This window comes from Chrysochloris asiatica, unplaced genomic scaffold, assembly GCF_000296735.1.
Source record: "Chrysochloris asiatica unplaced genomic scaffold, ChrAsi1.0 scaffold00014, whole genome shotgun sequence".
NCBI classification, from domain to species: domain Eukaryota; kingdom Metazoa; phylum Chordata; class Mammalia; order Afrosoricida; family Chrysochloridae; genus Chrysochloris; species Chrysochloris asiatica.
Window position 1 is genome coordinate 23645669 of NW_006408532.1, and position 13195 is coordinate 23658863.

At 39.1% G+C, this 13195-nt stretch overlaps 1 protein-coding gene across 1 annotated transcript in view; it reads right to left on the reverse strand.

Moving 5' to 3' along the window:
- The window catches only part of PRUNE2 (prune homolog 2 (Drosophila)), a 308961-nt gene that overhangs the window by 29573 nt on the left and 266193 nt on the right, over nucleotides 1-13195 (reverse strand). Inside the window, exons 11-12 of the mRNA XM_006835009.1 lie at nucleotides 11704-11783; nucleotides 6872-7072 (exon numbers count right to left, since the gene is read on the reverse strand). Coding sequence (XP_006835072.1) covers nucleotides 6872-7072; nucleotides 11704-11783 — 281 coding nt within the window. The remainder of the gene's footprint in view (nucleotides 1-6871; nucleotides 7073-11703; nucleotides 11784-13195) is intronic.

Here is a 13195-nt window from a genome sequence, read left to right on the forward strand (position 1 = left end):
TGCATGAACAGATGGTCCAAGGATGATCAAGAGGGAAGAGCATGAGTGGAGCGTGAGATCCTACCTAGAAAGGTGGAGACGGTGAAGGCATGGTAAGACAGAGCACCTGAGGATTCTAGGCCCATGGGCCAAGAAAGGCTGTGTGGCTCCATATGATAAATACTGGACTGCAAACTACAAGGTCCACGGTTTGAGATTGCCAGCCACTTCGCAGGAAAAAGATGAGGATTTCTGCTCCCACAAAGATTTTTAAAAGCTTCGGAATCCCCATTAAGGGTTGTTATGAGTCGGAATGACTTGAAGGCATTTAACAACAATAATACATATATACATACATTGACCATTTTGTTACAGCTTCGTTGGGGAAGAGAAAAACAACACAACAGGATTATTACTCATTTTGGTATAAAAGTTTGGGGTGGAATCTTTTTATCAAGTGTTATTCCTAATGTTGCAGAGACCTGGGGCTGGCAGTCACCTCTTCTTACTGAAGCAGATGTGGAACAAAAGGGAGTTAGTTATCAGCAAGGGTGCAGGAAGTTCTCCAGGCTATTAATTTCTTGAAGCCAACAATGCAAACTAATAAGAGGCAAAAATAGCTTTATTAACTGTATTTTATGTAAACAATGTGCTTGTGATAAGGTTTGGTGTAGGTTGCACACATTCCCCCCCCCCCCGCCGTGGGTTAGTGTACTATGCACTTGATACGAATTATATATATGTGCATATTATTTATGTAGGCACATTTTATGCAAGAAAATAATGATGCGTCCATGAGTTAGCAATAGCCTCTGCTGTAATTACATATTACTATTTTTGCTCCCAGCTATCATTTACCCACTATTTTAAAAAATCTCAGGTCTCATTTAACTCTCTACCCCAGGCCCTCCAAATTTAATTTTAGGTCTCATACCCTCTTCTCTAAGAATTACTTGATTCTCTTTTGTCTCCTTTTCTCAAAGACAAACTTTTGCTCCCTGAAGCTGTTAAGGTCCATTAAGCCCTGGGTACAAAAGGTTGGTGGTTCAAACTCAACAGCTGCTTCTCTGAAACCTTATACACGGTCGCTCTGAACCTACTAGATGACACTTGCCAAAAACAACAACTAGACAACAGTTAACAATAATGACAAGTCAGGGATAAGGGAGTCTTGGTAGCTTAGTTGGTTTTGCATTGGGCTGTTAACCATCGGGTTGGTGGATCAAATCCACCAGCTGCTCCATGGCCGAAAGCTGTGGCAATCTGCTTCCATAAAGATTAACAGCCTTAGAAAAGCTAGGGGACAGTTTGATTCTGTCTCTAAAGCCACTATGAGTCGGATTCCAATTTGATGGCAATGGGTTTTTTACACAGGGGGAAAAAAATCAACTTGAACATTTCCTTCTGTCCTTTGAGCAATTACTAAGTACATATGCTCTTGAATGTTCTATGCTACACAGACTACAATGGGGGAATCCATTGTTGGTACTCATTATGGATTAACAAACGATGTCAGCTGTGGCCTTCTAGAAGGACCATACATTTGTGAAATATGGCTACCTTTCTAGGTGGTGCTCTTGCACTTATAATGGGGACTCTCTTAGAAGACCTTATTCTCAAAGTTTGACTTGATAGAGAAAGAACATTCTGCATATAGTTCAGATGTCCTTAAAATCCTTTTGTGACAAAATGCAAGCAAGCAGTAATTTAAGTGCTAAAATCTCAGTACACAAAAATACAAAGAAAAACCATTCTTTCAGACAACACCATTATGCTAGCGTAGTACTGTGGGTTAATGCGCCAGACTGCAAAGCCATTTGAACTGCAAGGGTGGCAGTTCAAGCTCACCAGCCGCTCCTTGGAAACCCTATACAGGGTCAGTATATGTCAGAACCAACTCAATGGCACTTAACAACAACAACAATTATAGCATAAAGTTGCTCGTGGGTAAAACAAAATGCATTCTTAAATGTATAAGTTTATATGCAGAATTAAACCATGGAATCGATTTTATAAATAAGCTGGCTGCCAGAGGCTTGAATATATGGAAGACTGCCAATAGGGAAGTTAGTGAGGAAACTTGCTGATTCTCTGGAAATAATGTCAGAGTGCCTTCTTCACACAGAAAACTGTCCTTAGAGGTTAGTTTTTAGAAAAGGTTGGTTAAATGAGGAGCCTAGTAAGGAAAAAAAAATATGAAAGCACGTGAGTATTTATGATTCTTTTTATTATATTCTTATCAGAAACATTCAGGCTAAAATTATTTTTCATTTTTCCATTTCCTTTATGAAATGCCTTTGCTGAGATAAGAATTATGGAAAGAAAATAAAGCAAAACCTCTTTGTGGTTGGGTTGGAAAACAGAAATAGGTCACCATTTTTTTCTGACCATTGGCTATTTTTAAGTTTCTAAGATTAGTATAAGGAGCCCCGGTAGTATAGTGGATTACGAGCTGGGCTGCTAACTGCAAGGTCAGCAGTTCGACAATACCAATCACACTGTAGGAGAAAGATGAGGCTTCCTACTCCAGTAAAGATTTATGACCTTGGAAACCCTGTACAGGGTGCCTATGAGTTAGTTGGGACTAAGTCTGTGGTACACAACCACCACCACCACCACCACCAAGATTAGTGTAACAAAGCATTTAAAAAAACCCCAAACAAACAAACACAAATGTTTGTGGTTGAGTTGGAAAACAGAAATAGGTCACCATTTTTTCTGACCATTGGCTATTTTTGAGTTACTAAGATTAGGAGTCCTGGCGTGGTGCTGTGGGTTAATGCGCCAGACTGCAAAGCTGTTTGAACTGCAAAGTCGGCAGTTCAAGCTCATCAGCTGCTCCTCGGAAACCCTATACAGGGTCGCTATGGGTCAGAACCGACTCAACAGTATTTAACAGCAACAACAAGAGCCCGGGTAGTGCAGTGGATTACGAGCTGGATCCCCACCAAAAAAGCAAAAAGGGAATTCTCAGTGCTTCCTTAAATATGAAAGACTGACCTGTTGCTAACTCCTTTATTATCTATATATTTCTGTTATCTTTAGTATTTGTAAATATCAAAGGAAATCAAGCCTTAGTAAGTAATACTGACCAAACGCACTGCCACTGAGTGGATTCTAACTTATAACAACCCTATTGTTATTGTTGTTGTGAAGTGCATTTGAGTCCGTTCTAAGCTATAGTGACCCCGTATAGGGTTTCCGAGGAGTGGTTGGTGAGCTTGAATAACCTACTTTGTGGTTCAAACCAACACTGCAGTCCAGTGTATTAGCCCACAGCACCAACCCTATTGTTGTTGCTGTTAAGTGCTGTCAAGTCGACTCCGACCCATAGTGACCCTGCATAGGGTTTCTAAGGAGCAGCTGGTGAGCTTGAGCCACTGACGTTGCAGTTTAAACGACTTTGCAGTCTGATGCATTAGCCCACAGCGCCACACCAGGACTCCTATAGGACATAGTAAAACTGCCCATTTGGGTTTCTGAGACCTTAAATCTTTACAGAAGCAGTCAGTTTTCTCTTTCTCCTGCAGAGCGGCTGACAGGTTGAAATTGCTGACCTTGTGGTTAGCAGCCCAATGTGTAACCTATTGTTGTTGTTGTTGTTGTGTGCCATCGAGTCGGTTCCGACCCATAGCGACCCTGTACAGGGTTTCCGAGGGTGTAAATCCTTACGGGAGTAGAAAGCCTCATCTTTCTCCCGCGGAGCAGCTGGTAGTTTCGAACCTCTGACCTTTAGGTTCACAGCCCGATTCGTAACCACTACGCTACCAGAGCTCCTTTGTGTAACCTATTAGCTACCTTAATATATAATATTACCTTAAATTATATTCCCTAACTATTTGTATACAAACAGCTTGGGAGTGAAGACTGATGTAACACCATCTGATAGTGAGATTAAAAAATGTTTCTATAAGCAAAACCACATAATAGGCAAATGTTCTTGTTGAGGTGTTTGGCATCAGCAATTGAAGAAAACAGGAAAATGGTAGGAACTTGGTTAAGGAACAACCCCCAAGTCATGGAAATGGCTGGAAAAATGAATAACAGTAACAGTGGACTCTTGGGCATGGCTTCAGGTATATTAGTCTAATTTAGTAAAAGATTCTCTCATATTCACTGTTCGTATATTTACAGGAAGATAGCAGGGCGGTGGGTCAAAGGCATCAACTATGGTTTGAATACTGATTCTACATTTACCTGCTGTGTAACCTTAAGTAAGTTATTTAACCTCTCTGTACCTGAGTGTTTCATCTATAAAATAGGAGTTCATATGAGGATTAAATTTGTTAATATTTATAAAACACCTAGCTTGGAGTCTGGAACATAGAAAACATTATGAAAGTGTTTGTTAAATAAAATAAACCACTGACCAAATATTTTCGAACAACTGTACTTTAAAAACTCTAATTTTAATTAGAATGTGGTATGCCTAGTTCAAAATAGTCACATGAGAAATCTGAAAAAAAAAAAAAAAAACAACCCATGGAGTTTTCAAGCATTTATTTCACACTCAGAATTAAAATGCACTTATATCTCATGCCCTTTATCACGTTATTTATCTATGTTTGCATGCTTAGAACTATAGTCAGATGTACTCTGTACTTTCAATGTTTTATCTATTTTTGCTTATTTAAAATGTGTGTGGACAATCTTCCATCTGAAAAGCAAGAGGGGACTTCAAAATTCAGCTTACCTTTCAGCTCTGTCATTTGCGTTTAAGACCTAAGAGTTGGGTGGTGGCTGTGGGTGGTGGCTGTGAAACTGGTTCTTTCAACATAACAGTGTCAACTAAATAAGAAAAACCATGTCAGCAAGTGACAGCTTCAATTACCAGTTTGCTCAGCCACCACCACTCTACTCGGCAGTTTTACTATTTATAAAAATCAAAGAGTCAAACATAGTGTGACACAGCCCCCCAGGGCAACAGAGATGTTTCAGAAGTAGAGGGGGCAGGACTAGGAGTAGCATGTTACAGTTATTTTCTGTGGAATTTAAAGTCAAGGCAGGATCTGTACACAGGAGAATAGATCAGCAGGGAAAAGAGCTAGTGGCTGGGTCAGCTGAGGGCAACAGAGATGAGGGCATCATCTGGGGAAGACTCTTCTGGGTGGCAGAAAGAAATGTGAATTCATGACCTTCTTTTATCTTCTATTTATGTATTTTGATCTACAGCTTCAAATACCTATATGACTATAGAAATTCATGAACATGTTAAAAATGCAATATAATATCTCTACTTAAACACAATCAGTACTTTTAGTACAAATATGTTATTTTTGTTAACTTGGGATAAAAAGCCTCAGATTGGCAAAGGTACAGTCTAAATCTGAGCTGGTTACGGCTATTGGCCTACTGGTTCAATAACCATTTGTTGGATTAGTTAAATATGCTGATGAATTTCCTCTTCATTTTCTCTGATGAGTGAAATTACTGAAATTAGCAAGACTCTAAAAGTCAGGGCATCGTTTAACTGTAGTACTGCTTTTTTTCAGAGTATGAATGTTTCAATAATGAATAAAGTCAATAGCAGTATTCATGATCCTTTTTAAATATTGTAACTTTGGAGACTGCTACCCTGGCTTATAAACAGAAATTACATGATGCTGCTTTGCAAGAAACTGTTTTATATTTGCACATTTGTTGTTGTTGTTAAGTGCTGTTGAGTCAATTCTGACTCATAGTGACTATGCATAGGGTTTCCGAGGAACAACTGATAAATTTGAACCAAACGACAACCAAGTTCAAATTGAACTTGCAATCCAGGGCTTATCCTACAGAACCACACCAGGACGCCTTATTTGCACATTTGTTGTTGTTATTATTAAGTGCCATCAAGTCAGTTCTGACTCATTGTGACCCTGTAAACGGTTTTGAAGGAGCAGCTGTGGGTCTGAACTGCTGACCTTGTGGTTTGTAGCCCACTGCGGATCCTGCAGCTCCACACTAGGAGTCCTATTTACAACAATTCCCAATTGTTGTTATTAAGAGTACTTCTTAACAAATCAAATTTCAATGAGCCAGAGAAAGAACTAAAGTGAGAGTCATATACACTATCAGGAGTATCAGTCTTTGACCTAGAAACTAAACATTTTCTCTTTTTATTTACTCTCTCTTTGTGTCTGTTCCTGTTTCCTTCCTTATTAATTGGAGATATGTTGTTAAATGACTTCAAGTCAGTTGCGATTCATAGCGACCCTGTCTATGGTTTCTAAGGAGTGATTGGTGGGCTTGAACCACATCGACCTTGCAGTTAGCAGTTTAGTGCTTACCCTACAGTGCCACACCATGAGATAGATCAGTCAGCATAACAAAGTCCCTGTCCTCATGGAGAAGCAACAAAAGATCAAACAAACCAATAGTTAAATAACATGATTTCAGTTAGTGAGACATGGAAAACTAATGTACTGGGATAGAGTGACTAGGTGGTGGAGGGAGTGGGCAGATAGCACCTTTGGAGTTCAAGGACAACATCCAACTGTCTGAAGTAAGGGAAGAAGTCAGGCATGTAGGATCTGGTAGTAGAAACATGCACAAAGAATGGTTAAGAACTGATATTTCTGCTTCAAAATTTATCTTCCTTCCAGAGCAAATTCTCCTTTTCTCCAAACGCAGCCCCAGTTTTGTTATAACACATTCTTCACCTCTGGTACCTAGCACAGGCCTGGAAGAGAGTTGGAGTTCAGCAAAAGAATGACTATAGACGATCTCTGTGAACCATCACTGCTCCTTCAAGGTCTAAACCGTCTATCATGGCTATGACCTGAGATACAAACAAAGGTTCTTAAAATCACTGGCACCAAAATAGGAGGTCTGTTCCTAATGCCACTTGGTTAATCTTTTATTGATACTGAACTGGACCCTTGGTCCAGTTGGTGTCAAGTTGGTGACTTACCATGCCCAGTGTATTCAAAAGAGTCGGCTTCATCAGGGGTGTCGAGTTCGTCCACATTGATGTCAATTTCATCTGGACTGTCTAGGTTGTCATCAGAGAGAACTGATCCTTCACTCTGATCCAGAGAAAGGTTGATATTTGGTGCTGTCAGCTTGATTCTCTGAGTATGAATGCCATTAAGATTCAGAGAACTAGGAGGTTCTAAAGAGAAAAAAGAATGGCAACATTAAGTATTAGGCTGTGCACATGCCTGTAAAGTGCAGGCCTGGGCCCCAATGAATAACATTTCAAAGACCCTTCCAGAAAAGTTACCCAAACCAAAAACCACTGCTGTCAAGTTGATTCTGACTCATGTTGTTGTTATTAGGTGTCATCAAGTTGGCTCTGGCTCATAGCAACCCTATGCACAACACTGCTCAGTTCTGCACGATCCTTACAATTGTTGCTGTGCTTGAGCCCATTATTGCTGCCAACAGCAAAACAGGTAAGATGGAGTCTATCCATCTTGTTGGCAATCTTCCTCTTTTTTGCTGACCCTCCACTTTTCCAATCATGACGGCTTCCAGGGACTGATCCCTCCTGACATGTCCAAATTATGAGAAAGTCTAGCTGTCATCTCCCTTCTAAGGAGTATTCTGGCTGTTCTTCTAAAACAGATTTGTTTGTTCTTCTGGTAGTTTGTGATACTTTCAATATTCTTCACCGAAACCACAATTCGAATGCATCAATTCTTCTACAGTCTTCCTTATTCATTGTCCTACTTTCACACACATATGAGGTTACTGAAAATGTCATGGCTTGGGTCAGGTCTACCTTAGTCCTCAAACTGACATATTTGTTATTGAACAATTTAAGGAGGTCTTTTGCAGCAGATTTTCCTAATGCAATGTGTCCTTTGATTTTTGATGGCTGCTTCCATGAGTAGATTGTGCATCCAAGCAAACTGAAGTTTTTAACAACTTCAGTGTTTTCACCATTTATCATGTCATTTACTGGTCCAGTTGTGAGGATTTTTGCTTTCTTTACCTTAAGGTATGATCTATACTGAAAACTGTAGTCTTTGATCTTCATCAGTATTTTAAGCCATCTTTGCTTCCAGAAAGTAAGGTTGTGTCATCTGTGTATCACAGGTTGTTAATGCCATGTTCCAATCCCAATACCATGTTCTTCTTCATATAATCCAATTTCTCAGATTACTGTTCAGCATACAAATTGAATATGTATGGTGAAAGGATGCAACTCTGATGCACACCTTTCCTGATTTTAAACCATTCAGTATCCCTTTGTTCTGTTTTAATGGCTACCTCTTGGTCTATGTACCTTTTCCTCATGAATACAATTAAGTGTTCTGAAATACCCATTGTCCATAATGTTATCCAGTGTGTTATGATCCATACAATCAAATGGCTTTTCATAGTCAGTAAAGCACAAGTAAGCATCTTTATGATTATTCTCTACTTTAAGATGCGATCCAGCTGACGTCACCAATGATACCCCTCTTTCCAAGTCCTCTTCTGAATCTGGCTTGAATTTCTGGCAGCTCCCTGTCCATGTACTGCTACAATCATTTTTAAATTATCTTCATCAAAATTTTACTTGCATGTGATATTAATGGTATTGTTTCATACTTTCTGCATTCTGTTGGGTCACCTTTCTTTGGAATGGGCATAAATGGATGTTTTTCCAATCAGTTGACATGGCCTTCCAAATTTCTTGACATAGACAAGTGAGTCCCTCCAGTACTCTATCAAATTGTATTCTGTCAATTCCTGGAGCCTTACTTTTCACCAATGCCTTCATTGAAGCTTGGGCTTCTTACTTCAATACCAATAGTTCTTAACCATATGGTACCTCTTGAAATGACTGAACATCAATTATTTTTGGTACAGTGAAACTGTGTTCCTTCCATCTTTTCATGCTTCCATCACCATTCAATATTTTGCCCATGTTGTTTTTGTTGTTGTTGTTAAGTGCCGTCGAGTTGATTCCGACCCATAGCGACCCTGTACAGGGTTTCCGAGGCTGTAAATCTTTACAGGAGCAGAACGCCTCATCTTTCTCCCACGGAACAGCTGGTAGTTTTGAACGGCTGACCTTGCGGTTCGCAGCCCGATTCGTAACCACTATGCTACCAGAGCTCCTTTGCCCATAGAATCCTTCAAAATTGCAACCTGAAGTTTGACATTTTTCTTCAGTTCTTTCAACCTGAGAAATGCTAAGTGTGTTCTTTCCTTTTGGTTTTTTAACTCCAGTTCTTTGTGCATCTCATTATAATATTTGACTTTGTCTTCTTAAACTGCCCTTTGAATTTTTCTGTTCAGCTATTGTTGTTGTTGTGTGCCATCGAGTCGGTTCCGACCCATAGCGACCCGGTACAGGGTTTCCGAGGCTGTAAATCTTTACAGGAGCAGAACGCCTCATCTTTCTCCCACGGAACAGCTGGTAGTTTTGAACGGCTGACCTTGCGGTTCGCAGCCCGATTCGTAACCACTACGCTACCAGAGCTCCTAAGCTATTATTTCATCATTTATTCCAGTCACTTTAACTTCTCTATGCTCAAGAGCAAGTTTCAGAGTCTCTTCGGACATACACTTTGGTCTTTTCTTTCTTTTTAATGAACTTTTGCTTTCTTCATGTATGACACTCCTGACATCACTGCATAACTGTTCTTTTCTTTGGTCACTGGTGTCCAACGCATCAAGTCTGTTCTTCAGATGGTCTCTAAATGCAGTATGGGATATACTCAAGATCCTATTTTGGCTCTCGTGGATTTAATCTTCTTCATCTTCACCCTGATCTTGCATATGAGCAACTGATGGTCTGTTCCACAGTTGACTGCTGGCCTTGTTTTGACAGACGATCTCGAGTTTCTTCTCTGTCGTCTTTTCCCACCGTTTCATGTGGTCTGTTAGTCCTTTGGACTATTTCTTATGCCAATATTGCTCGACTATGGTTTGAACATCATAAATGATAATCTTCTTATATCAAGGCTCATGGGAGGAGTTCCCACCTTTTCATTATAGTATGCATCTTGTTGTCCATGCGCCGTCCTTTCATTGACTAGAAGCAGTGCTAGAGAAATTTTAATTTCTCCAATTAATTTCTTTTTGAACCAGTCCATATCAACTAAACAAAAGTAGAAAGAGAAATAGACTAAAAACAGAATTCATAGGATTCCTGAGCAAGAAGTACTTTGAAAGTCATCTGTTATAGTCCTTAACTCCAGATTTTCAACTCTGGTCTTTTCTTAAGCACCTTGACACATTGACACTGGTCCTTTGTCATTAAGATTTTTTAATTTTTAAACTAGAATATCACCCAAGCTGTGTTCCATATAATGTTATAATTTTTAATGAGTTACTTGAAAAAGTTTCTATAAGAAACACTGGACTTTGCAAAATTAAACAAGAATTCTTAGCAGAGTGCTATCCAATAGAAGGAGTCCTTGGGTGGCGCTGTGGATTAATGCACTGGACTGCAAAGTCAGTTGAACCACACAGTCATTGGTTTAAGCTCACTAGCCTCTCCTTGGAAACCCTATTCCGTGTCACTATGGGTCAGAAATGACTCGATGGCACTTAATAATAATCCAGTAGAAAGAGTCCTGGTATGAAGCTGTAGGGTAACAATAATCCAAGAGAAATTTCTATGATGATGGACATGTTCTATGACTTTTGGGCAGTTGAAATGTGGGTAAAGCAACTGAAGAACTGAATTAAAAAATTATGTGTTTAATTTTAATTAATTTTAATAGTCACATGTCTACACCATTGGCTATGAACAGTCTTAGCACCTTATCATTCAAAAGTGGATTGTGACTCTTAAAGAGTGAGGTGTGTATGCAGCACTTAGCAAGTATACATACCCCACATTAAAAGGAAAACTATGTCACATGACCAATATTATGTAGAACACACTTTAGGAAATAGTTGTTGTTGTTAGGTGTCACTGAGTCGGTGCTGACTTACAGGGACCCTATGCACAGCAGAACAAAACACTGCCCAATCCTGGGCCAACCTCACTATTGTTGCCACGCTTGAGTCCATCGACGCTGTCACTTGGCCAATCCATCTCGTTGGGGGTCTTCCTTTTTCTCTGACCCTCCATCCTACCAAACATGATATCCTTCTCCAGCGACTGGTCCCTCCTGACAATATTTTCCAAGTATGAGAGATGAAGTTTGGCCATCCTGGCCTCCAAGGAGCACTCGTAAGATAGGAAAAAAATGCAATTGCTTCTCTTCTACCTATTCTATTCCAAGCTGGGTGGATAATACCAGGGTTCAGCAGAAATGCATCTCTTGATATGATTCTGAAGCTGATGCAGTAAAAGGGAGTCAATTATGTAGTACAAGTGTGAATTATATAGGTTGAGAAACAGAAAATTAGAGTTTTAAAAAATATATACCTTGAGTCATTAAGTCTAAGAATTTAGGTGGTTTTTTTTTTAAATAATTAGGATACTGAACATTCTTGATATCACATTTCCCATTTTAAACATTCTCACTCTTATGAATAAATCTGGTGAATTGAAACATTAGTCAGAAGTTGACATTAAGATAGACACAGCTTCCAGTTACCACAGAAACTGAAAACATTGGACAATGAGGTCATGACCCAGAAGAAAAAATGTGACCCAGTCACATTGAACATCATTAATCAAGTCAACTCTGAAATTAACAAAATTGAGCCTAACACCTTCCTCCCCACTTTTTTTTTTTAACTTTTATCACTGAAATCACAAGTTTCAGGCATAGGAAATGGTCTTCTCACTGAATAATAACAAGGTCTGAATGTAGAATAGTGTTGAGAATGAACAAATACTCCTCTCACCAGGCCTCATGTCCACAGCAGTGGGACTCTGCATTCCCTCCTCAAAGGGGATGTCCATTCCTACATCCTCTGGCAACAGTCTGAAAAAAAGCAAACAATGCAAAAAGTTGAGTGGGATTTGATTTTCTTGGAAAGGAAACCCACAGATTCCTGGATCACATTTTAAACTTGCTTAAAATAAATCAAGTACATGTACAGAGTCTCCAGAAAGTAGTCCCCAGTTAGAAGAAAGATTCTGCAGCAAGAAAGATTCTGCAGCTACTGTGGATGAGAACTAGGGACACAACAGAGTCATTCTCCTACTACTGTGCACAAGTAAACACACATCAAGTAGAAATCTCAGCAACTGGAAACCAAACCACTAATAAAATGCACATCTTGTTGTTCTTAAGTGCTGTCGACTTGGTTCTGACTCATAGTAACCCTGTATGGGGTTTCCAAAGAGCGGCTGGTGAGTTTGAACTGCAGACCTTATGATTCAAATTGACCTTGCAACCCAGTGCGTTATTCCACAGCACCACACCAAGACTCCAAAATACACCTTTAAGAAAATTTAATATATAATTTTTCAACCATAAAGATCAGATATGTGCTTTGGAGTGATAACAGACCTGAGTTTCGATACATCTCTTTCCCTAGCTAAATGTAAGCAAATTAGCTACATTTCTTTATTTGTAAAATAGGGATATACCTCCTAAGTCAAAGATGAAGTTGCAAGATGAAGTAACAAATGTTTACGTGTCTAAGCAATAAACAGTCAAGTTCCTGAGAAGTCAAGGAATGTTATTTTTCTTTCTTCCTTGAATATTTAAAGCTTATGTGAATATATGTGGGTGAAAATAGTTTTGGTCATGAATTCTCTCTTCTCTCCAATCAATGCCGAACCTAGAACCATTTATATTAGCCCACTTGGTAAGACAAGGGTAGGAAACTGCTGGCAAAAAATTGTGAAAGTTTTCATACTCTTTTGGGAAACTGACAACTCTCTACAATGAATTCCCATTGATTTATTTCCATCCTTTGATCATTCCCATTTATCATTATAATATATTTGTCTTCTTGGTGACTTCTTTGTAATTTCATTCATCTAGGGTGAATTCTTATGATGTAAAAACTAGTCTAAATTTAAATATGATGAACCTTTGTGCTAAAGTACAAGACAACCTGTGCCAAACAGAGACATACCGTACTAGTTGGGAGCACACCAACTAGTGTACTGGAATTTCCATTTTTCACAATGCTATCTACACAGTCAAATATTTTTGCATAGTTAATATAACATAAGCACACTTATTTCTGGTATTCTCTGCTTTTGGCCAGGATCCACATGACATCAGTAATGATAGTCCTCTTCTGAATCCAACTTGGATTTCTGGCACTTACCTATCAATGCCATTTTAAAATTTATCTTCAGCAAAATTTTACTGTGTGTGATATTAATGGTATTGGTTGATAATTTCTGCAGTTTTCTAGATCACTTTTCTTTTCTTTT